Here is a 26,931-nt window from a genome sequence, read left to right on the forward strand (position 1 = left end):
TTGGACTCTTCCAATTTAAAGGTTGAAATAGTTCATTATGAGATTTTAGGGATGAATGGGTTAAGAATCCCTTTTCCACTGCAGCCAAAATACTAAAGAGTTCCACTATGGTTTTTGTACGCCCGTCAAATTTGACGGAAGTATTATGGTATGGGGTTGTCCGGCCGGTTGATTCGATGATTTTTGCAAAAGTTATTGCCCTTTGTTCATTTCAGTATTTGATTTTTGTCCGGAGATTTTCTCCTACATTTATTATAGCATGTCAGCTAACCACTCTTAGAATGATGCAGATCTTATTTCAATGTAAGAAAGTATATAACACTATATGGCATTCGGCGGGCATTTATTTTTTTGCCCCGCAGTACTCTTGTTCGTTTATATGGTAACTTCCCTTTCATTTCGTTTTTGATATAGACAATTGAAGCACTATTGGGCCAGGGGACTTCCGTCTACCAGACAGCTCAATTGATTAAATTGACAGTACAGCAATATGTAATACAGGGTTGGAATCCTAGGCCCGTACTCATGAAAGTGTTCTCAGGCTCAAATTGAGGTTTTGAGCTCAGGCCTGCAATTTCTTTTTCCGGTAATCAGCTGATAAAAGTCCATATTTTGTCAATAATATGGAAGAAGTTTGGGAAGCTTTAGAGCCCAATACCGTTTGGGAAGCTTTAGAGCCCAATACCGTATTGGAAGCTTTAGAGCCCAATACCATTTGAGATGTTTTGACCCTGTCACATGATTTTGAGCCTGCAGTGACAAGAAAGGAAGTTTGAGCACAGAATACATGCTTGAGCACGAGAACGGTTTATTGAATACCTGGTCTAACCACACTGTATATGTCTCCACCGTCTTTTTCTAGGGCATATTGTGTGACCAATGTCCATCCATATTTGGATTGCTAAATGCAATACTTACCCTTTGAGATTTACACTCATTGCTTGACAAAGGAAACAGACATTTTCAAAAGCTCACAAATCAAGCTTTAGTTACTGTTACTTATTGATGGGCTGACCGATCGATTGTAATCGAAAATTGATCGGTTTGTCCTTTCCGATTCTGATTATCTATTACAAAATACCATTATCGATATCATTGCTTCTTAATTAAAATCAAAGTGTTAAATGTTTTCAATGTCAAAAATGGATTAAAAGTCATATATTCTTATGATTTTTAGCTCACCTGGTCCGAAGGACAAAGGTGAGCTTATGCCATACCGCAGCGTCCGTCGTCCGTCACCTTTACACTACTAGTCATGAACCACTGAGCGGATTTTAACTAAATTTGGTGTGGAGCATCCTTGGGTGAAGAAGAACCAATATTGTATAAATGGTGGGTCTGGCCCCCCAGGGGCCTGAGGGGCGGGGCCAAATAGGGGAAATATAGCAAATTCTTCTTTAAAATCCTTCTTCTTCTGTAGGAATAAAAGGATTTGGTCCATATTTGGTCAGAAGCATCCTTGGGGGAAGGGGAACAAAGTTTGTATAAAAAGTGGGTCTGGCCCTTCTGGGGGCTTAGGGGCAGGGCCCAATAGGGGAAACATAGCAAATTATTCTTTAAAATCCTTCTTCTTCTGTAGGAATGAAAGGATTTGGTCAGAAGCATGCATGGGCGAAGGGGAACAAAGTTTGTATAAATGGTGGGTCTGGCCCCGTTGCGGGCTGAGGGGCAGGGCCCAATAGGGGAAATATAGCAAATTCTTTAAAATCCTTCTTCTGTAGGAATAAAAGGATATGTTCCATATTTGGTCTGAAGCATTCTTGGGTGAAGGTGAACCAATTTTGTATACACCGTGGATCTGGCCCCCCCAGGTGCCTGAGTCGTGGGGCCCATTAGGGGAAACATAGCAAATTATTCTTTAAAATCCTTCTTCTTCTGTCGGAATTAAAGGATTTGGTCCATATCTGGTGTGGAGCATTATTGAGTAGTTGGGAACCAATTTTGTATAAACGGTGGGTGTGGCCCCCCTGGGACCTGATGGGTAGGGCCCAATAGGGGAAATAGACGTAAATCTTCAAAATCCTTCTTCTTCCGTAGGAATGGCAGGATTTTGTCCATATTTGGTTTGAAGCATTCTTGGGTGAAGGGGAACCAATTTTGCATAAACGGTATATCTGACCCAGCTGTAGGCAGAGAGGTGGGGCCCAATAGGGAAAATAGAGGTAAAACCTTTAAAATCCTTCTACCATAGGGATTAAAGGATTTTATCCTAATTTAGTCTGGAGCATCCTTGGGCCAAGGGGATTCAATTTTGTATTAGCAGTAGGTGTGGTCTCCGAGGGGGACAGAAGGGCGGGGCCCAATAGGAAAAATAGTGGTAAAACCTTTAAAATCCTTCTCCGACCATCGGGATTAAGGGATTTTGTCCTTATTTAGTGTGGAGCATCCTTGGGTGACAGTGACTCAATTTTGTATAATTGGTGGGTATGACCCCCGTAGGGGCATAGGGGTGGGGCTCTGTTTGAAGTTTGTTCTCTATATCTCAAGTACTGGATGGATCTTTCTGAAATTTCATATGTACTAACAGCACCTACCATGGAGTGCTATATCTTTACTTCATACCAATTACTTTAATTATATTCAGGTGGGCGATACAGGCCCTCTGGGCCTCTTGTTACTATATATCATTAATGAAACTGAATAAAAATGGCTTAAAATCCATTCATTATTAACAACAAACCCTAATGTATAGTTAACAACTTGCCTGTCACTACAGTGTTTATGTTCAAAACAAACTTAGCAATTTATTATTCATTATTCATACCAACTGATTAATCCCATTCCAAACACTTATTCTAGGTTGAGAAGGTTTTGTTGCTTGTAGAAGGTATTTGTATGGTATAGCAGAATGAACTTATTAAATTGCTTTATTTTTTTTTCAAGTCAATATCACTTTACTGTTCCAGAATGTAACGAAAAGTATTTATTCAAACTGCATCAATTGTTTTGAATTCCTCCTGGAATTAAACAGGTATAGAACAATTGTAAATTGAAAAAAAGAGGTTAAGTTTACATGATACTTTATGACTGGAAGCAGTTGTTGATCACGTATCTGGACGAGTTGTTGATCACTTGTCTGGAGGAGTTGTTGATCACGTGTCTGGAGGAGTTGTTGATCACTTCTCTGGAGGAGTTGTTGATCACGTGTCTGGAGGAGTTTTTGAGGACAACTTGAAAAAATGTTTTCTCAAAATCGAACATTTGCTCAAGCAAGGAAATGTTGTGAACCAGACAATCCGCGTACAAAAATAGTCTGTCATAAACAACTCATTTATGACAAATTGTTATTAAGATATGAAAAAAATTGTGAGGAAAAACACTATTTAACACTTTTTACTCTTACTGTGCTATGCTATTTATCATAACTAACCTCTTTTACAGATAAATGTGTGTTTTACTGCACTGATCTGACATGTTTGACGTCGGAGAAACTTCTTTGTGACAAAGTCTACAACTGTGCAGACGGGTCCGATGAGTCCAACTGTCCAAGTCTACCCCTTCAATCTGACGGTGCTTACCAATGTAAGTCTGAACACACGTATCATATTGTTAAATCTGGTTCTTGCAAATTCTTCAGTGTGATTAATATAAGTTTGCTCCTTAATATGCTTCTGTATGCCCCACAACTTAATGTCCAGCTATATATCATCTTTGTGAGGCATTTATCTGCCTTTCTCGTATACAAACATTGCAACTGGATTAGATTTGCCGAGACTCGCCATTTGATGTTGTCTGGCCATCTCTCCTGTTGAATTTCTGTCACTCTTATGGCTGCATGAGCAAGTTCCATTTAGGAATCCATCAACTGGGGTACTCCTAACTTCCCTGAGATTACCACTACTAGATGTCAGATTTTTTACAGCTGGGTAGACTGAAACCATTGCAGAAATAGAGGTTCCCCAATGAGTGGTCACTGGTGATCATGTTTGTCTAACTCTAGTTAGCTAATTTTTCAAATTGTATGAAGTTTACCGATCTCTTTTACAGTTTGAAAATGAGCTAACGAGAGTTAGATAATATGATAACCGGCCACCACTTGTTAGGGAACCTCTGTTTCATGATAGTCAACCATTACGAGTTTAGGAACCCAATATCTAGGGATATAATATCTAAAGGAAACCATGTTTCTCTTGGAAATACATTATTCCTGTTTCCATTTGGGGAAACAATTGCCATGAAACTATGATGTCACAATGAAAGATGACTTCACAAAGCATTGTTATGTGACGTAATTCAAAGAGTGACCAATGAAATGATGTCTAGGGTGTCAGCCACTAGTGGGTAACCAAAACTGTTTACCAACTCCTAGCAGGTTTATCCAATTAGGTGGGAGTGGGAAGACCTACAGTGGTTGTGGGAGAGAAGAAGTTTTGGCATGATCAGTGACACAAAGTATAAATTGTATTGTATAACGGTTAAGGCTTAAAGAGATCAGGGCCTGTATTCATGATGAAGCCATTTGCATGGTCAAGGTTAGATTCTGTGCTCAAGCCCACTTCTTTGCACTGATGGTAGCTAATTAAATTTTCACATCTTTTTCAATGATTTAGACAAACTATGAAAGACTTGAATCTGAACACCAGTTCCAATGTCTGCTTGTTACTTTTTTATTGTGTTGCATGAGTAAATTAAGATCCCATGGTTGAATATGAGAATGATTTCATACAGAGAAGCTCCACAGGTGAAATGTGAATAGCCTCCCTTTGATTCTTTTGTGGTACTGTAGTGATGTAGGGTTTCAAACTATAACTTAGTATAAGGAAAGACATGGAAATATAAAGAAAGGCCGAGCATGCAATCTTTTTTTGACTAAATATTGATCAGTGGGAAAAAGGTGTTGATAAGGGTACGGAAGAAAAAGAGTAAAAGAAGGAGAAACAAACAAGAGCAGAATGTAAGACAGGTGAGCAGGAGTGGAGAAGATAAGTGTAAAATATCAATGACTGCAGACCAGCTGATGTCAAGGGGTGTTGGGCACAGATAATAAGTAACATTGGAACATTGATAAAAAGAGGTTTGGAATATTGATAACAAAGAGCATGAACAGTGATAGAAGGCTTCCCCTGTATCTTAACGTTAATTGGTCTGAACATTGTAATCTGGCCAAAAGCTTTTAAGATGTGAAGTTGTAGAAAGCAAAAGGTTTTTTTTCCACGTCAAAGAATTGCACGGTCTGACAAGTGAGTAATCAGCAGGATCAAGAAGTATTTTCTGTTCATACACGTCCTAGACGATACAGAAACATAGGATTTCAACATGCACTTTGCCATTGAATTCTGATGTAGAAGACACAGATACAATTATTTTGTCAATATGAACACAGGGAAAATGATAGGTTAATATTTTTAGTGTTGCTCAGGTGCAACTTGAGTACGATTTTTTTATGATTTGGTATCAGAACATGAAGAACTTAAAACAAATAAGATGAAAATGAGGTTAAGAGGTCAAGGAATAGTTATGCAGACTGCTGATTGAGTTAACTACACAGGTCATACAGTCTCAACAGGAACTAGAAAAGGTCATAGAAAAGGATATCGATTTAAAATCTATTTCTTGAATGATTTCAAGACAACATTATTTAAAAATATCTGTTTTCGACTGGAAAGTTTGTAGAATTCCTTTGAAATCAGAGGTCACATAACTGTCAACTGCAATAATTCAAAGGTTGAATGTAAAAAATGAGATGATTGCACAAATTTGGATGGATAATGCCAATATAAATAATGATATACCGTTATACAGATGATTGAAAACCTCAACGTTCAACTGTACAGAACTAAGTAGTGTTTGGCCTTTAGGTACATAGTCCTTTTTCTGTCTGTTCAGCTGCTCTAACTGTGGGGAAACCGAAGTTGTTGGTGCGTCCCTAATACTTCTTATGTCAATCTTGGGAAATCACTATTGCTCTTGTATTTTTATTGCCCTGAATTTTGTAGATAACATATATATAAAGCAGTACTGTGATTTCTGTTGGGAATTTGTAACCACCGACGATTCTAATGCAATCAGTGACGAAATTTCATTTAACAGACGCAGGAACTATATTGTCTTGTTTTTCGTCTCAGCTTTCGGAGCGAAGACAGCTCCAAATGAGGCAAATGCAGACACACTAAAGAGCAGTAGATACAAAAGATAGAGATCCGACGATGATGATTAGAATTAATGTACAGGAATTCACATTGTCTGGCAACGACACTGATACACAAACTGTTGTGTTAGTCCATATCGACCAATCAAATCATATGTGCTTTCATACAGGCAATAGACATAGAATGATATTTCCAAATATTCAGACAGATATTAAGCAGCTTAATATTCAGACACTGAAATAGAATTAAGTAATAAAAATATTCAGACATTGAAAAAGAATTAAGTAATAAAATATTCAGACACTGAAATAGAATTAAGTAATAAAATATTCAGACATTGAAATAGAATTAAGTAATAAAATATTCAGACATTACACTGAAATAGAATTAAGTAATAAAATATTCAGACACTGAAATAGAATTAAGCAGTAAAATATTCAGACATGGAAATAGAATTAAGTAACAAAGATCAGACAATGAAATAGAATTAAGCAGTAAAATATTCAGACATTGAAATAGAATTAAGCAGTAAAATATTCAGACATTGAAATAGAATTAAGCAGTAAAATATTCAGACATTGAAATAGAATTAAGCAACAAAGATCAGACAATGAAATATAATTAAGCAGTAAAATATTCAGATATTGAAATAGAATTAAGCAGTAAAATATTCAGATATTGAAATAGAATTAAGCAGTAAAATATTCAGACATTGAAAAAGAATTGAGTAGCAAAATATTCAGACATTGAAATAGAATTAACAAAACATTAAGACAGCGAAATGGAATTAGGTAAGCTTAACATTCAGATAATAAAATGGAATTAAGCTGTAAAATATTCAGACATTTGAAATGAAATTAAATGACAAAACATTCAAAAAATCATAAACGCTTTATCAAACCTTCAGACATTTAAGTTAATTTAAGGAGCAAACCGAGCAAAACATTTTAACATTGAAATAGAATTAGGTAGGAAAGTATTCAGATGTTGAGTTGTAAATAGAATTAACAAACACAACATTACTGCTTGTAATATTTGTGATAAAATTCATTTATTTATTCTTAATGGTTTCATTTGATGTATTGCTGAAGTGAAAGAATTTTCAACTGTTGCTTATTTTTTTATGCCGCCAAGGCCAAAATGCAAGCAGCTGTTAAAATGAACTGGAAACTTAGAGCAGGCCCTCGCTATATTATTGACAAATGGGAATTTGAAACTAAAAACATTTCCTTGGACAGCGAAACCATAAGTTGAGCAAACAGATTTATGACATAACGTTGACAAATGGGAATATGACAAAAACAAGTCGTGCAGACATAGAGAGCCATACACTCAATGAGATGTGCATCTGTAAACTCCATGGAGAAAAGTCATATGTTTCATTTCCTCCGCACAAACTCTCAGAAGTTTCAGATGATAAGGCTAGTAAAGAAATTTAATTTGCAGGAAAATAAAACTGGTTAGGATCAATGGATGTGTCATCACGTCAGCCAAGAAATCAATGACAGAGTCCTAGCTGTGGTACAGTGCATAATTTGAAAATCCATATAAGTATCAGGTTGTGCCTATAGCCTGCAGGGTGCAGTATACACAATTGTGCTTCACAATATTGTACAGGGTGCAGCATGCACAATTGTGCATCTCAATACTGAAGTGTGCAGTATGCACAATTGTGCATCTGTACATGGTGCAATATACACAGTTGTGCATCACAATATGCCATTGGTGTATTGTCTGCAATTCTGTAAGTCAGGATTGTATAGAATACATCATGCACAATTGTTCACCATTCTATGTAAAAAAATGGCAGAAAGTTAGGCTGTGTTCCTAACTCCTATGTCCTTGTGTCCTCTGGTAGGCTGTGTTCCTAACTCCTATGTCCTTGTATCCTCTGGTAGGCAGTGTTTCTGATTTATGTGCCCTTGTGTCCTCTGGAAGGCTGTGTTCCTAACTTCTATGTCCTTGTGTCCTCTGGTAGGCAATGTTCCTGATTTCTGTGCCCTTGATTCCTCTGGAAGGCTATGTCCCTGACTCCTATGTCCTTGTGTCCTCTGGTAATAGGTTGTATCCCTGACTCCTATGTCCTTGTGTCCGCTGGTAGTAGGTTGTGTCCCTGACTCCTATGTCCTTGTGTCCGCTGGTAATAGGTTGTATCCCTGACTCCTATGTCCTTGTGTCCTCTGGTAGGCAGTGTTCCTAACTCCTATGTCCTTGTGTTCGCTGGTAGTAGATTGTATCCCTGACTCCTATGTCCTGGTGTCCTCTGGTAGGCTGTGTTCCTAACTCTTATGTCCTTGTGTCCTCTGGTAGTAGGTTGTGTCTCTGACTCCTATGTCCTTGTGTCCTCTGGTAAGCTGTGTTCCTAACTCCTATGTCCTTGTGTTCGCTGGTAGTAGATTGTATCCCTGACTCCTATGTCCTGGTGTCCTCTGGTAGGCTGTGTCCCTGACTCCTATGTCCTGTTGTCCTCTGGTAGGCTGTGTTCCTAACTCTTATGTCCTTGTGTCCTCTGGTAGTAGGTTGTATCCCTGACTCCTATGTCCTGGTGTCCTCTGGTAGGCTGTGTCCCTGACTCCTATGTCCTGTTGTCCTCTGGTAGGCTGTGTTCCTAACTACTATGTCTTTGTGTCCTCTGGAAGGCTGTGTTCCTAACTTCTATGTCCTTGTGTCCTCTGGTAGGCAGTGTTCCTAACTCCTATGTCCTTGTGTCCTCTGGTAGTAGGTTGTGTCTCTGACTCCTATGTCCTTGTGTCCTCTGGTAGGCAGTGTTCCTAACTCCTATGTCCTTGTGTCCGCTGGCAGGCAGTGTTTCTGATTTCTGTGCTCTTGTGACCATGTGTAGGCTGTGTTCTGGACTTTGTGACCTTTAGTATGCTCTTTCTTTTACTTGTGTTCTTGTGACCTCTGGTGTCTGTGACCCTTGGTAGGCTGTGACCTGACTTTTGTGATGTTATTACCTGTAGTAGGCTCTTTCTCTTTCTTGTGTCCTTGTGACCTATGTTACAGAATCAGACATAGTTGATAACATGTTTAAAATGTTTATAATCAACAAATGTAGGCGTAGCAGGAAACAGTGCTACAAACAATACAATGTCTTCCTGTCAGAACTTTGTTAGGATAGCACCACAAGGAACTACAGTTCAGAACTGCCAATCCCACAAATCCCTTACCTTGGTTTACATTTCTTCAGCCATCTCTGATTTCTTCCACAGGCACACATACTATTATTCCTGCATACTTATTTCAGAGGAAGCATCTCCAATACAATTGCTCGAAACATATTTATCTTAATTTTAATACGCTGTCGTAAAGATTTCTTTCTAACCCATATGTAATCTGTAAGTCTGATCTGCTAATTAGCAAATGACTTCAAAGCAATATTCAGGTATGATTTTCAAAGGTTTCTCTTTCGTTTTAATATGCAAGTTCGAAATGTTTTATTGAACATGTATTTAAATTTGAAAAATTGCTATAGATTACTTGTATTCAGCTGCATCGTGAGGCTTCAATTGCTGATAGCTGATGCAGTAATTAGCAGGAACGGTTTTGAAATAGAATGATTTTCCTGTTCCTATTGGGTTTTTTTTTATGTTTGTCCGGCACGTGTCTGGTATTATAACTTGAATTGATCTGTTGCATTTTAATGATGTCTAGGTAACTTTACCGACAGAACCTGTGCACTCCTTGTCTAGTAGGGCTAAATAGATTTTGACCACAAGTGCTATGCAGAATCCCTGAGTGAAGTGGTTTTCAGCTCAACTGGCCCGAAGGGCCAAGTTAGCTTATGCCGTGGTGTGGCCGTGGTGAGCCGTCCGTCATCCGGCGTCAATATTTTACTTTAAACAACTTCTAAATAACTAAAAGGCCTAGGGTAATGATATTTGCCAGGAGCATACTGGGATGAAGGGCTACCTAGTTTGTTCAAATAAATGACCTTCACCCATTTTTCAGTATTTTATAAACAAACTCTATGGCACTGCAGTGGGCAGAGGAGCAGGGCCATACAAATATTGAAAGGTCTACTTCTTCAGCTTACTATGGTCAATCTGATGACAACCTGATATGGTAATATATCGTTATGATTACTTTGAGAAATTACCTGTTTCATACTGGTGTTCTCACTGAATATGCATATCCACACATAGGTGTCAACCAATGAAACCTCAAATGAGGAAGATCTCCCTCATTCCACGTTTCCTAATGCGGGAAAAAGTGTGTGAAACGTGACTTAGATTTCTTAGCTCAGTTTCCCTTTCCCTTTTTAAGTATCAAAATAACTCCAAAAAGCATTCCTTTAATTCAGACACACCTGTTATGGTCACACCCTGCAGTTCCTAGTAGATCAGTTGACCACAGAATGTAGATTTTGAGTTTGTGTGAGTTTGGACTTGAATGAGGGACTCTGTTTAGAGGGAGATTTGTAATTTTGGTGAGGGAGTTATGACCTGTTATGGTCATTACAAACACCCTGCAGTTACTAAGAGATCAGTTGACCACATGATGTACATTTTGAGTTTGTGTGAGTTTGGACTTGAATGAGGGAGTTTAGAGGGGAGTTTGTAAATTTTGCTCAAAATGAGAGTAATTTCCCTTCTTATGAGGGATGCTTGACAGCTATGTATCCAACCTTTTCACAATGAAATCACTACAATGGGGGACGTTAAAGTTTTGATTACTGTAGTTTGACTTGACCTGTTAGTAAATAAATCATATAATCTCGCTGACAAATTTGTTTTCGTCAAAAAAGCTCGGTGGGGGGGGGGGGAATTGATATTTTCAAAATGGGATCCAGTCCCAACATATTTTCATGGTTTTGAGCTTATTCTAGTAGTTAAAATGAGAGAAAAATGCTTTTTCATGCCCAAGGGTGTAAGATAGGGAAATTTCAACCTTGGGATTTTTTTTAATATGACAAAACCCTCCGCAAAGCCTTGGGTTTTACCAAATTTGAAAAACCCTCGGGTGGAATTTCCCTATCCTACACCCCTGGGCATGAAAGAGTCTTTTATGATTAGTCCTCGACTGGTACTTCTGGACTGGGCATTACACTATAAGGTACCTTATCATTGTGTTACATTTGAGGGGAATCTTATATGCTCTGTCACCTACAATTTCCAAATAATTTTGTGTGCGAGTTCATCTTGCGATGATGTTGGAAGTGGGACATACTAACATCTGGTTATGTTCCCCACTTTGACTTTTAACCATTTATGTTGACCATTTTACTTTATCTGGGGTGATACACTCTGTCACCTTCAATTTCCAAATAATTTTGTGTGTGAGTTCATCTTGGGATGGTGAAGTGTCACGTCTGGCCATCTCCCCGCCATGTACAGCCTTGTAACTCTTTCACCATTTATTGTATTTTGGACATATCTTATATGTTCTGTACCCTTCAATTGCTGGATTTGGTATGATAGTACCTCTTGGGATGAAGGAGTGCCTGGTACTTAGCTCGGGTCTTGTACTGTACTGTATATACAGAGTTATTGCCCTTGGTTTATTTGTGAGTTTGTCTGAATATGGAGTAATGTGGATTGCTCCCAGTACATTAAAACTTCATGGTACATTAACTCATCCACACCTGAAATTTCATAATGAACTATTTCTGTGTCTTCAGGGGTAAATGATTCAAGACTGAAAAAATCCTACAAGACTTCAGTAATTTTGGTAAAAACTATACTACACTGTATATTTGTAAGCCTGAGAGGAACTTGAGTAATACTTCACTCTACAGTTAAATGTCTTAAGAAAAAAAAACCATTGTTCTAAAATACAAAATACAAATAAATCTAAAAACAAACCAATTATGACATATCGTAAAAGAGGGCTGAAATCTCTGCATGAATCAGTATTCTTATGGATTTTGCTGGGAAGTAAATGACATTTTACATTTTAAAATGATGTTGGCCTGAATGTTTGACTGACCCCCCTAGTGTAGAGCGATGATGAAGAGTAATGGTGTCGTGGTGTACCTAAGTAGCTGTCGGAGCCATCATCTAGTCCAGCTTTGTCCTACCCTCACGCGTGATTGACATACCGTTTACTGCCCACTGTCACACGGCTCCTAATCACATTTCAAAACATTTCCTGTTTGGTATCTTTTTATCTTTTTTTTGTGTAAAACCTGACCCCCAGTATCTGGTTTACCCTGAAAACCCTGACCTCATTGTTAAAGGAATGAATTCGGTCATTTATCTTGGACAGGTGTGAGACCCTGACCTCAGAAGGAAATTGCCCTATCACATTTTTTCCTCACCCCATATTCTTTCTTTTCCTGTTTCTTTCTACCTGTAGTTTGTTTGGGGTGGATAATCAATATCTTTCCATCCCTGTCTATTTTAATTTTGCTGCTTTATCAATTTCATCAACTAGCCTTCATTCAGCATGTTTTCTGCCCCCTACTCTTTCCACGATTGTTATGTGCAAGTGTTATTTATCTTTTTTTCCTTTCTACACTGTCGTGTTTGTGTGCATTTATTCCGCCCAATCCAGGGGTTCCATGCCTCGTGTTATTTGTATATGAGATTTTATTCCATACTTCACCTCCCATAACCTTATGTTGATTGTACATGTGTATTTATCCACCCATTTTCTCCCTTGCTCTGTGTTGTTCCCCTCCATTACCCTGTGTTGTTCCTCTCTCTTGGCCTGTGTAGTTTTCCTGCCTTGCCCTGTGTTGTTCCCCTCCCTTGCCCTATGTTGTTTCCCCCCTTGCCCTGTGTTGTTTCCCTGCCTTTCCCTGTGTTGTTCCCCTCCCTTGCCCTATGTTGTTTTCCCCATTGCCCTGTGTTGTTTCCCCACTTGTCCTGTCTTGTTTCCCCCCTTGCCCTGTGTTGTTTCCCTGCCTTTCCCTGTGTTGTTCCCCTCCCTTGCCCTATGTTGTTTTCCCCCTTGCCCTGTGTTATTATCCTTCCTTACCCTGGGTTCCCCTCCCTTGCCCTGTGCTGTTTCCCTGCCTTGCCCTGTGTTGTTTCCCTCCCTTGCCCTGTGTTGTTTCCCTCCCTTGCCCTGTGCTGTTCCCCTGCCTTGCCCTGTGTTGTTTCTATCCCTTGCCCTGTGTTGTTTCTTTCCCTTGCCCTGTGTTGTTTCCCTCCCTTGCCCTGTGTTGTTTCCCTCCATTACCCTGTGTTGTTTCCCTCCCTTGACCTGTGTTGTTTCCATCCCTTGCCCTGTGTTGTTTCACTCCCTTGCCCTGGGTTGTTTCCTTCCCTTGTCCTGTGTTGTTTCCCTCCCTTGCCCTGTGGTGTTTCCCTCCCTTGCCCTGTGTTGTTTCACTCCCTTGCCCTGTGTTGTTTCTCTCCCTTGCCCTGTGTTGTTTCCCTCCCTTGCCTTGTGCTGTTTCCCTGCCTTGCCCTGTGTTGTTTCCCTCCCTTCCCCTGTGTTGTTTCCATCCCTTGCCCTGTGTTGTTTCTCTCCCTTGCCCTGTGTTGTTTCTTTCCCTTGCCCTGTGTTGTTTCCCTCCATTTCCCTGTGTTGTTTCCCTCCCTTACCCTGTGTTGTTTCCCTCCCTTGCCCTGTGTTGTTTCCTTCCCTTGTCCTGTGTTGTTTTCCTCCCTTGCCCTGTGTTGTTTTCCTCCCTTGCCCTGTGTTGTTTTTCCTCCCTTACCCTGTGTTGTTTTCCTCCCTTGCCCTGTGTTATGTGACAGCTAGACTACTGTACAATCATTACAAACATGACCATTGATTTGGCAGAGGCCTGTGAGGTCAGGGGAGTCAAGCCCACAGGTTCATGGGTAGGTCAGTAGCACAGAGCTCTTTTATGTATAAAGCTGAATGTAGCCGAAGGTGTGGGGATATGTGTACAGGGGCCTGCAGACAGTGTGTAAGTAGTTGTAGATAGCAATGTATACACAGACCACTAAATATACACAGACAGTACACACACACTGCTAAATATACACACTATTTAATCTATTTAGTATCACAAGTAGTCTGTGGTTTCAGTTTGTCAGGTCACTGATAGGTAATGTTTATTGTAAGACATGCTCAACTCACTAAATAGGCCATACGCAATTCTAGTTTCTTTTTAATATCGTAGTTTATTCTATATTCTTTATATAAGTTACACTAGACCAGCAGACATCAGTGTTAGCACATGCCTATATCATACAGTTCATACGGAGCTTGTGCAGATGGCTACAATGTGATACCACTGTACTATATATGATCACAAACAAATCAGAAATTGCCCTGCTACCGAGTATGCAGTATTAAACCTAACCCAGTTTTACATGGAGCTAAAGACTACAATATTAGATGTAATGCAATGTAACACAGAGCTAAAGACTACAATATCAGATGTAATACAATGTAACACAGAGCTAAAGACTACAATATCAGATGTAATACAATGTAACACAGAGCTAAAGACTACAATATTAGATGTAATACAATGTAACACAGAGCTAAAGACTACAATATCAGATGTAATACAATGTAACACAGAGCTAAAGACTACAATATTAGATGTAATACAATGTAACACAGAGCTAAAGACTACAATATCAGATGTAATACAATGTAACACAGAGCTAAAGACTACAATATCAGATGTAATACAATGTAACACAGAGCTAAAGATTACAATATTAGATGTAATGCAATGTAACATAGCTAAAGACTACAATATCAGGTGTAATACAATGTAACACAGAGCAAAAGACTACAATATCAGATGTAATACAATGTAACACAGAGCTAAAGACTACAATATTAGATGTAATACAATGTAACACAGAGCTAAAGACTACAATATCAGATGTAATACAATGTAACACAGAGCTAAAGACTCCAATATCAGATGAAATACAATGTCACACAGAGCTAAAGACTACAATATTAGATGTAATACAATGTAACACAGAGCTAAAGAGTTGAGCATGTCTTACAATACAATGTCTTGGACAGAACAATACTAGTCAAATGACAATATTACACTGAGCTAAAGACGGAACAATGCAAGTCATATAATATAACACTGAGCTAAAGATGGAACAATGCAAGTCATATCATAATATAACACTGAGCTACAGACGAAACAATACTAGTCATATGAATATTACACTGAGCTAAAGACGGAACAACGCAAGTCATATGAATATTACACTGAGCTAAAGATGGAACAACGCAAGTCATATAATATAACACTGAGCTACAGACGAAACAATACTAGTCATATGAATATTACACTGAGCTAAAGATGGAACAATGCAAGTCATATGATGATATTACACTGAGCTACAGACGAAACAATATTAGTCATATGAATATTACACTGAGCTAAAGACGGAACAATGCAAGTCATATAATATTACACTGAGCTACTGACGAAACAATACTAGTCATATGAATATTACACTGAGCTAAGACGGAACAATGCAAGTCATATAATATTACACTGAGCTACAGACGAAACAATACTAGTCATATGAATATTACACTGAGCTACAGACGGAACAATACTAGTCATATGAATATTACACTGAGCTAAAGATGGAACAATGCAAGTCATATGATAATTTTACACTGAGCTACAGATGAAACAATATTAGTCATGAATATTACACTGAGCTACAGACGAAACAATGCAAGTCATATGATAATATTACACTGAGCTACAGACGAAACAATATTAGTCACATGAATATTACACTGAGCTAAAGATGGAACAACGCAAGTCATATAATATAACACTGAGCTACAGTCGAAACAATACTAGTCATATGAATATTACACTGAGCTAAAGACGGAACAACGCAAGTCATATGAATATTACACTGAGCTAAAGATGGAACAATGCAAGTCATATGATAATTTTACACTGAGCTACAGACGAAACAATACTAGTCATATAATATTACACTGAGCTACAGACGAAACAATACTAGTCATATGAATATTACACTGAGCTAAAGATGGAACAATGCAAGTCATATAATATAACACTGAGCTATGGACAAAACAATACTAGTCATATAATATTACACTGAGCTACAGACGAAACAATATTAGTCACATGAATATTACACTGAGCTAAAGATGGAACAATGCAAGTCATATAATATAACACTGAGCTATGGACAAAACAATACTAGGCATATAATATTACACTGAGCTACAGACGAAACAATACTAGTCATATAATATTACACTGAGCTACAGACGAAACAATACTAGTCATATGGATATTACACTGAGCTAAAGATGGAACAATGCAAGGCATATAATATAACACTGAGCTACAGACGAAACAATACTAGTCATATAATATTACACTGAGCTACAGACGAAACAATACTAGTCATATGAATATTACACTGAGCTAAAGATGGAACAATGCAAGCCATATAATATTACACTGAGCTAAAGACGGAACAATACAAGTCATATGGCAATATTGTGGATACACCCAGTATCAGTTGTTACACCCTAGCTACACCAGACCTGCTACCTGTAGCTGTAGATACACTCTAGGTACACCAGACCTCTAACCTGTAGCTGTAGATACATCCCAGCTACACCAGACCTGTTACCTGTAGCTGTAGATACACCCTAGGTACACCAGACATGTTACATGTAGCTGTAGATACACCCTAGCTACGCCAGACATGTTACCTGTAGCTGTAGATACACCCTAGCTACACCAGACCTGTTACCTATAGCTGTTGGTACACTTAAGATATTCATAGAGTAGACGCTCCAGGTATTCACCCATACACAGTCTATGTATATGTCTACTATACAGCAGTATACCTATTGAACTCAGACGTCTATCTGCAAGAAGTTGCTAAGCCTCATCAGACCCAGGTGTATATCCTTTTTCAATAGAGGTGTGATTGTTTTCTGTGTGTATTAATACCTTAACTGGGACGGCTGTGTCTGTAGGGCTAGAAGGTAAAATGGTGATTAAGGCTTGAATATTTATTTGTCGTCTGTGTTTAATACACTTCAAATCAAAAATAATTTGTTTTTAATATTTATTTATTACGTTTTAATTCAGGTACTCCTTGTGAAAATTTGTTGTTTTTCTGAAAGGTCAAGTTATCTATCATCATTACAAGATTATTTATAAACGCTGCAATATCTGTTACGATTTAAATACTTCCTTAAAATAATTAGGACACCAACAGGTCTGTTTTTATATCGTGAATAGAGCAATATGGACTGAACTCGAAGGGTAATAGATAACATTTGTACTGGGAAGAATAGTTTAAACAATTGTCAAGTGTATGTACAAAAACCTTAATGTATAATTAGAACCGGTAGACATGCCATCTTTTGTTGTAGGTATTGTATGAAAGACGTGCATATTTGCACTGGAAATATCCCTCAAAAAGTCTCGACAAATAAGAAAAGGTAAAGAATACCTTGTGTGGTTTATGTATTGTAGACGTAGACGGTTAAAATTGGTCAGACGTCGCCACAGAAGGTCTTCTGTCTGGTGACTATATTATTCAGATGTAATGGTTCATAAGTAATTAGCATATTGCGTAACCGGTGGGGGATCAATAGAGGCAGAGAGAGGCTTCTTCCCTGGATGGAAACATGACCAATCCATAGGTATGTCTACTCGTCCTCGTCCTTAACACCGTCACTCACACCGAAAATACTAGTTCTCAAGGTCGCCTCCTCAAGGTCAAGTGTAAAATGCTGGGGGTATGAGACAGGTGTCAAAGTACAGAACAGGGGGCTTGTACTCGAAAGAGGCGTGGACCTTATACTGACATCTGTTGTCACTTCAATAAGTCTGTTGTTAAAATACGGATTTTAATAAAGTCTGTCATTCAAAATACGGATTTTCATAAAGTCTGTTATTAAAAATACGGATTTTCATAAATGTGGATTTTTATTTGTATTAGTCGAAGATTTGATTTATTTGCTATTATCGTCTTTCTTTTAGTTATGGATGTGGATTTTTCATTTATATAAGTCAGCAATTTGTTAATATTCTACTGTTGGTGGAGGTGATGGAGCAATGTTCTAATTTGTGTTTTTGTCCAGTTTTACAAAAGTCTGGTTATTTGATAGGAGTCAGGCTGCAATGGCAGAGAGACATGTCCGTCGTCCATCGTCCGTCCGTCAACAATTTCTTTAAACGACTTCTTCTTCTTAACCACTGATTGGAATTTAACTGAATTTGACTGGAAGCATCCTTAGGTGGTGGGGAATCAAAATTGTACAAATGGTGGGGCTGACCCCCCAGGGGGCTGAGGGGCGGGGCAAAAAGGGGGCAATTTGGCTATATTGCTTTAAGCGACTTCTTCTCTGGAACTAAGAGATGGATATCAACCATATTTGCCTGGAAACATCCCTAGGTGGTGAAGATTCAAAATTGTACAAATGGTTGGGCTGACCCCCCCAGGGGGCTGAGGGGCGGGGCCAAAAAGGGGGCAATTTGGCTAGATTGCTATAAACGACTTCTTCTGTAGAACTATGCACTGGATATCAATCATATTTAATCAAAAGCATTCATGGGATGCAGGGATTCAAAATTGTACAAATGGTGTGGCTGACCCCCCAGGGGGCTGAGGGGCGGGGCCAAAAAGGGTTATTTCGCTATATTGCTTTAAGCGACTTCTTCTCTGGAACTAAGTGATGGATATCAACCATATTAGACTGGAAGCATCCCTAGGTGGTGGGGATTCAAAATTGTACAAATGGTTGGGCTGACCCCCCAGGGGGCTGAGGGGCGGGGCCAAAAAGGGGGCAATTTGGCTAGATTGCTATAAACGACTTCTTCTGTAGAACTATGCACTGGATATCAATCATATTTAATCAAAAGCATTCATGGGAGGCAGGGATTCAAAATTGTACAAATGGTGGGGCTGACCCCCCGGGCTAAGGGGTGGGACCAAAAAAAGTTTATTGCCTGGAAATGGTTGAGATCCCCACCATATAACCACATATACAATTGCTGAGTATAAAGAGAAGAATGCACATTTGCTTCCAGGATGGCCCTAGGGTCTGGCCCCACCCTTGGAAACATAGTCCTTGGGCCATAACTTTAAAACGGCTGAGATCCCCACTCAAAAACTATATATACAAATGCTGGGCATAAAGAGACGAATGCAGTCACAATATTAGAATAGACCCTGGGGTCTGACCGAACCCCTAGGGACCTAGTTTCTTAGTCACAGCTTGGAAACAGTTGAGATCCCCACCCTATAACCATATAGACAATTGCCGATTACAAAGAGATGAATGCACATATGCTTCCAGGATGGCCTTGGGGACTGCCCCACCCTTGGAGACTTAACCCCTGGGTCATAACTTTGAAATGGTTAAGATCCCCACCCCAAAACTATATATACAATTGTTGGGCATAAAGAGACAAATGCAGTCATGATATTAGAATTGACTCCAGGGTTTGCCCCACCCTTGCAGACTTAACCCCTGGGTCATAACTTTGAAACGGTTGAAATCCCCACCCCAAAACTATATATACAAATGCTGGGCAAAAAGAGACAAATGCAGTCATGATATTAGAATTGATCCTGGGGTCTGGCCACAACCGTAGGGACCTAGTTTCTGTGTCACAGCTTCAGGAAACAGTTGAGATCCCCACCCCATAACCATACATAAAATTGCTGGGCATGAAAAATTGAATACAGATATACATGCTACAAGGATTGGCCTTGGGGTCTGGCATATTCCCTTGGATCTCATTTGGAGAATATTCTGCCATGATTGCTTAGATATCCAGGTGAGCGATACAGGCCCTATGGGCCTCTTGTTTATTTTATTCTGCTGTGGCAAGTATCTTGTCCTTGATTTTAAAAAAGGTTAAAAGGGAATGAATCACATGAGCTCTGCGGCCCTGGTGATTCACAGGATACTGGCCATCAGCACAAGTACTGTTGTCTAGACCACAATGTACTCGCATCAAGTGCGCAGTCTGCTGTCTGGGCAGGGGCATGTATCATGCACTTTAACTCTCTTTCTATATCATCTGTACCATCAGCTGAACACGATTTACCGTTTAACCTAATCAGGATTAGTCAAGTAACTTATTTCTATAAAAACAAATGTCACCAGTGCCAGTACCAGTTGACCAATTGCTCTACAGAGTCATATTACATATATAAACAATTTTATTTGGCTGAAGTCAGTCCTACTTTATCTGCTAAATAAAACCGGTACATGTAAAACAAAGGAAAATAGTAATATGAACATTTTACTTTATACACAATGCATAAAGGAACACTTTGATATTACATGTTTCCAGACTGATGAATCTTCTTGAAGGAAAAATAGTGTTTAAAAAGTTAATATATTGAAACGGGCCAAGAATCATGTGACCTAATATCTGTAACCTATTTGCCGTGGCAACCAATTACTTTTTGGTAAATTTCAGTAGAATTATGTCAAGTTGATTATGAAGACCTGGCAGAATTATGAGTTTCATCAAATCATTTGACATCTATTCTAAGTTGAATATTGATTATGTGTCAGAAGCCTGACTGGTGTCGTAGACCAATTCACCAGGCTAAGAAACTTCTCCTTTTTATTCATGTTTATGAAGTGGGAGTTTGTACTGTTATTAGCTCAATCACCCCTGAAGACACATTTGAACTCTTCTAATTCAAAGGTTGGAATAGTTCATTATGAAATTTCAGGGGTGAATGAGTTAAAGGTATTACCAGATGCTCTATTCACTTCCTATAGGTTTGATGAGACACGCCTCAGAATCAAGACATGACATTATATCTGGAGGGGGAATCTGGACGGGGAATCTGCATCATTTTCAGGACTGTTGACCTAGAGTTCAAGGTCATCGATAACAGTAAATATAGGTTGTATTTCATCCTACACAAGATATGTAAATTCAAGCATGCACACTCGTGGGTACAGGCAGAAAAGATTGGATCAGTGGTGGTACATGTCATTCCAGTGTAGAGTACATGATATTTGAGAAGTAAATGTTAGTACTAGTGCATATTTGTATGAGGTTGTTTTGTCTGGAAATCATTAGTGGTATGGCTCGCATTATAATATCATGGGAATATGTTGGAGTTTTTGTTATGTCCGGAAAAGGTTTGTATTCTATATCTGACCACACATCATAGATAACTTTGTCTAGATTATATGTTTATTATATTAACATTGATGATATAGTAGAAACAGGATTCTAGCTGTAAACTTAACTCATTACCCTTGAAGACACATTTGAACATTCAAAGGTTGGAATAGTCCATTATGAAATTTCAGGGGTGAATGAGTTAAAGAATCCATAATTGCTTTATAGTCTATTTTTGCATTTATTCTGTGGTTAGCAGTAAAGTATGGGTATCTTCACCAAATGTTTAGAGCGCCTGGCTGTAAAATCTGGGTTTCTGCCATGAGTTGTAAACTCAAGTATCAGCACTATAAAATCTAGAGTATTCCCACTGTAAGGTTGGTACCCTTACAGTGAAATCAGTCACACTGTAAACTTACTATAAGTTTACTGGTATCCTGGCTGTAATATCAGGGAGATTTTACTGTAGAGACGGACCCTGGCTGTAAAGTCTGGTATCCTGGCTGTAATATCAGGGAGATTTTACTGTAAAGACGGATCCTGGCTGTAAAGTCTGGTATCCTCCCGGCTGTAATATCAGGGAGATTTTACTATAGAGACGGACCCTGGCTGTAAAGTTGGGTATCCTGGCTGTAATAACAGGGAGATTTTACTGTAAAGACGGCCCCTGGCTGTAAAGTCTGGGATCCTCCTGGCTGTAATATCAGGGAGATTTTACTGTAAAGACGGATCCTGGCTGTAAAGTCTGGTATCCTCCCGGCTGTAATATCAAGGAGATTTTACTGTAAAGACGGACCCTGTCTGTAATATCAGGGAGATTTTACTGTAAAGACGGACCCTGGCTGTAAAGTTGGGTATCCTGGCTGTAATATCAGGGAGATTTTACTGTAAAGACGGACCCTGGCTGTAAAGTCTGGTATCCTCCTGGCTGTAATATCAGGGAGATTTTACTGTAACGACGGACCCTGGCTGTAAAGTCGGGTATCTTCCTGGCTGTAATATCAAGGAGATTTTACTGTAAAGACGGACCCTGGCTGTAAAGTCTGGTATCGTCCCAGCTGTAATATCAAGGAGATTTTACTGTAAAGACGGACCCTGGCTGTAAAGTCGGGTATCTTCCTGGCTGTAATATCAGGGAGATTTTACTGTAAAGTAGGACCCTGGCTGTAAAGTCGGGTATCCTCTCTGTAAAAAAACTGACTTCTGGTGTCCTTAATATAGAATTAGGCTGTCCTATAGCAAATCATTTGTTCAGTTTCGGGATGTATGTATCAAATATTTGTGAAAAGTCTACTGTGTTAAAGTTTTACTAAGAGATAAAGTTGGTTTATGTCATTGATAAGAACAAACTTAGTTATAGGTTTATATTTTGCTCACCAGAAGCCAATTTGGTCCAAATAATGTGTCTGCATCATTAAAACATCTACATGTGGTATCTAAATCTGTATATCAATGATTCCCAAACATTCATTACCTGGCGGACTTTGACATTTTTCAAAATTGCCAAAAGATGTACTAAATTTAAGGCTTTTAATATTGTTTTATTTCCCAGGACATATAACTGATTGATTAATTAAAAAGACTTTCATTTGATTATTCATGAAGTTTGCTGTATATGACCCCACGGGAAATAGGTAGTTGTTCCGTAGTACTTGCTAAACTTGCAAGTACCCAGGACATTATTTAGTTCATAAGTTTTGGTACGGAAGTTGCATTTCAGATTGCATGTAATATTTTCGAACTAGTGACTGAACAAATGCTGAGGGCAAAATTGGAAGTATTGTAGAATATATTGTCTTGAATTGTAATAAAGAAAATATTGTCGGAGAATTTCAATGTAGAAATAATTAGTGATAATGCCACAGGGTAACTGACAAATCACAGAGCTAGTTCCAGTGGTCTGCTTTGTATTTCCAACGAGGAAGAGTTCTGATTTGTTGGATATTTTTCATGACTTGTACACAATTGCTGTTGATATTACTTTATTACTTTTAGAGTTATATATTCTTTAGAGATATTTTCGTTTTTTATTTTTTTGAAAAAGAGAAGAATTTGATCTTGAGACATTTTGGTTGTAAAGCAGGGAAATTACCAGAAATGATCCTTACCGTGTAACATGACTTGGAATAACTAAAAATTGTTTAAACTTCCTAAGAAAGCTTGCAAGATATAATTAGTTTTTGTCTAGCTGCCATGAAGTAGCAGAAGCGAGACTAAGGTGTTGCTTTTCCGGTGGCGGCGTCAACATTAAGTTTTTGCATTTAAGTTATAGTTTCACTGAAAGTATAAGTGCTAGACCAACCAAAGATGCATCTTAAGTAGTACATCACAACCCATGCATCACATACTGGATGTGGCCTACCTTTCATGGTCCATTGACTTTGTCAGCATCTCCATCAACCATAAGTTTTTGCGTTTAAGTAAGTTTCTCTGAGACTATATAAGTGCTAGACCAACCAAACTTGACATGTGCATTGATGGTCAAAGCGGGGCACTGGTGAGACATATCAATCTGAATGGCTTGTTGTATCAATATCGGTTAAATAACATAAATAAATTTGAAAAAAAAAACCTTTTCAGTGCCTGCATGTACACTTGAAAAGTTTGTTCCGAAAAGTAATCTCGGTACAATGAAACTTTTAATTTGTGATGTCTTTTGTATATCCATTGTAGTGAAGGTTTAAGGTCCCACTGTTTTCTGAGGTCAATTTTTCTTTGTAATGATTTTAAAGAATGATGTCAACTTCTCAAAGAAATCTTGAACTGAGATACTGAGAAATGTGATATAATTTTATAATTAATAAAATGCAGGCAAGCAATAATATTTATCAAAGATTGCCTTGAGATCAACAGTTAATGTAGCAACAGTCGTATTTAACTCATTCGCCCCTGACATTTCATAATGAACCATTCCAACCTTTGAATTGGAGGAGTTCAAATGAGTCTTCAGGGGTGAATGAGTTAAAGAACCTGCTAAAGAGATCTGACAAAAGCTCCCCTTCACCTTGCTTTTCTAGACCTTAGCATCTATACTCCTCCGGGACGGGTGTAAGGTCAATGTTTGTTGAAATAGATAGAAAGTCGGGGTCGAGTGCAGGGTGAAAGGTGAAGGTGACCTTGTGTCAGGTGTGTAGGAGTGATAATCCCTAGACAGCGACTGAGCCTGTTATGACTAAAGAATCTACTAATAGATACGCTGTAAACAGGCACACACTCCAAGCTTTTTCCTATTGGCTGAATACCTCGACAGTTCATTAGTCACAGACAACTTTTTAATGTCTGCCTGATGAAAGGTTCCTTTGGTTCATTTGTACCAGCTTCTATTCCAGCCCAGGTGTCGGTCCTTTGCAGAAACATATAGTGACATTGTCTAACTTTCTGTTTGTATGGCTTTCAACCTTGTGTCACAAAAGTACAATCTTTGTCAAACTTGTCACAGAATGGTTAGCTATGACAAGAGAATGAGCCTTTATGAAATACCAAGGTCATAGGTCAAAGGTCAAGGTCAAACATGTTTGTAGGCAGGATACTGCAAAGGCTGTTTGGTCCTTTGATCTGGCATAACAAAAGAATTAAACCTTATTAGACGTCAGAGTTACTTGTGAACATTTATACATTTGTATTTAATTATTAAAAGTTATAATTTTGTTGTCATCTTTCACATATCTTAATTAATTGATGAAATTCATCAAATTTCATATACCGAATTCTGTAATACTAGAAAAGTACCAAGGGGTTTAATATTAGAAAAGTTCCAGGGTGTGTGTTACAGGAAAAATCCCAGGGTGTGTTATACTGGAAAAATCCCAGGGTGTGTTATACTGGAAAAGTCCCAGGGTGTGTATTACTGGAAAAGTCCCAGGGTGTGTGTTACAGGAAAAATCCCAGGGTGTGTTATACTGGAAAAGTCCCAGGGTGTGTATTACTGGAAAAGTCCCTGGGTGTGTTATACTGGAAAAGTTCCAGGGTGTGTGTTACGGGAAAAATCCCAGGGTGTGTATTACTGGAGAAGTCCCAGGGTGTGTATTACTGGAAAAGTCCCAGGGTGTGTGTTACAGGAAAAATCCCAGGGTGTGTTATACTGGAAAAGTCACTGGGTGTATTACAGGAAAAATCCCAAGGTGTGTTATACTGGAAAAGTCCAAGGGTTTTTAAATTTACTCACATGTTCATCAAGCCAAGGGAGGCAGTGTTGGCATTTACACAATCAATGCAATGTCATGAAAAAGAAGTTGATAATGGCAATTTGATTTTGAATTTGTCTGTGCTGTAGATTTACGTATTGACCCAGACTCTTCCAATGTGATTATCACTTTGTGTGTTATTGTGACATAACTTAATATGGAAAGAATTTGTCTCAGGGTCACCTTCATACTGTACAGAACACCAGTATGGTCCATCACTTAATACTCGAGGTGTCAGGTCACCTTCATACTGTACAGAACAACAGTATGGTCCATCACTAAATACTAGAGGAGTTAGGTCACCTTCATACTGTACAGAACACCAGTATGGTCCATCACTTAATACTAGAGGAGTTAGGTGGGGGTTTAGAGAGTAAATAATGCTGGAATTCATTTGTAACTTCTTCCTTTATGACAAAAAGCAGTTGCTGAAATTTATTGTTAAAGATAGACTTACAGGTAAGGTGATATTTGCAGTAAAATGTAAGTTTATATAAATTTCTTCACTTCTGCTAAACCCAGATCCTCTCTTTTTTCGGGACATATTTCATTTAGTTATTTCCAAACAGAAACTTTAATTGACAATATCTTTTCTCTTTATTTCATGAAATTGAAATTCTAAAAATTCATAAAACCACTAATCTGGTGGCTTGAGGGACTTCAGGTTAGGACAATGATTGAATTTTATAACAATGAAATTTAATGCAATTCATGTGTTAATTGAAGAATGATTTTCAATGAGTTATAGGAACAAATGGGCCTTTGGATGATTAGAAATTTAGATGCAATTTTTCTGTGTCTGTGGAGCATATAGATCATCCTTCGATCCAGATGTTTTTAGCCTAGTTTTGTGAGATTTGTATATAGGTGATTGACGGTATAGCTGTCGAAGTTGGTATAGCTACTGTTATAGGCCTATATGTATCGGCCTTGCCAGAAACTGACAAAAAATGCAAATTGTATGCTGCAGAATTTGTAGATAAAGGTGTCAGATGGTAGGTAATGGGGCTGCAATCTCTTCTCGTTGGTACAGTTACTTCATGGCACGTGGGTCAGATAAGTCCAGACACACACACACACATGTGAAAGTGCATGGCACATGCATGCATGCACACTAATGTATACAACAAACATTTTATCATAGGGACAAGAAAAATAGTAATATATGTACACATGTACAAATACATAACTTGATTTGTGATACCATGCAGTGATAGTGAACTTTAGTGGGAAAAGCTTTCTGTCTTTAGAGATCAAGAATAGAGAACTTCAGGAACCATATAAAATAATGTGATCTTGTCTTCATTGAGCTGGAATATTAAACCTTTCTTAAGGGACCAAAAATTGTGAATCAGTCTTTTGAGGAACTGTGACTAATAAACTTAATCTTCAGAGACCAAGAATGAAGCGAACATGTCTTCTGAGACAAAGAATGGTTGAACTGGCTTCAAAGACCTAGAATAATTCATTTGTCTTCAGGTGTAGGGTTCCCCGTACCACATACCTAAGTGTTGAACATATTTTCCAGCTTGATCATAGCTTTAATAAATTATTTTTGAAAAGAAAACCATACTTTGCAGGGCTTTTATAAAAATAATAAAGATAAAAGAAAAACAACAAAAAATCAACAATAGTGTTC

At 38.4% G+C, this 26,931-nt stretch overlaps 1 protein-coding gene across 9 annotated transcripts in view; it reads left to right on the plus strand.

Annotated features, from left to right (window-relative positions):
- LOC110449695 overlaps positions 1 to 26,931 on the plus strand; it is a 150,039-nt gene that overhangs the window by 107,610 nt on the left and 15,498 nt on the right. For all 9 annotated transcript variants that reach the window (XR_002462878.1, XR_002462877.1, XM_021496723.1 and 6 more), the window contains one exon: positions 3,382 to 3,522. Coding sequence is in view for 7 of the 9 variants with exons in the window: in XM_021496723.1 (XP_021352398.1) it covers positions 3,382 to 3,522 (141 nt within the window). In the remaining 2 variants the exon portion in view is untranslated. The remainder of the gene's footprint in view (positions 1 to 3,381; positions 3,523 to 26,931) is intronic.

Source organism: Mizuhopecten yessoensis, unplaced genomic scaffold (assembly GCF_002113885.1).
Source record: "Mizuhopecten yessoensis strain PY_sf001 unplaced genomic scaffold, ASM211388v2 scaffold4791, whole genome shotgun sequence".
Classification (NCBI taxonomy): Eukaryota; Metazoa; Mollusca; class Bivalvia; order Pectinida; family Pectinidae; genus Mizuhopecten; species Mizuhopecten yessoensis.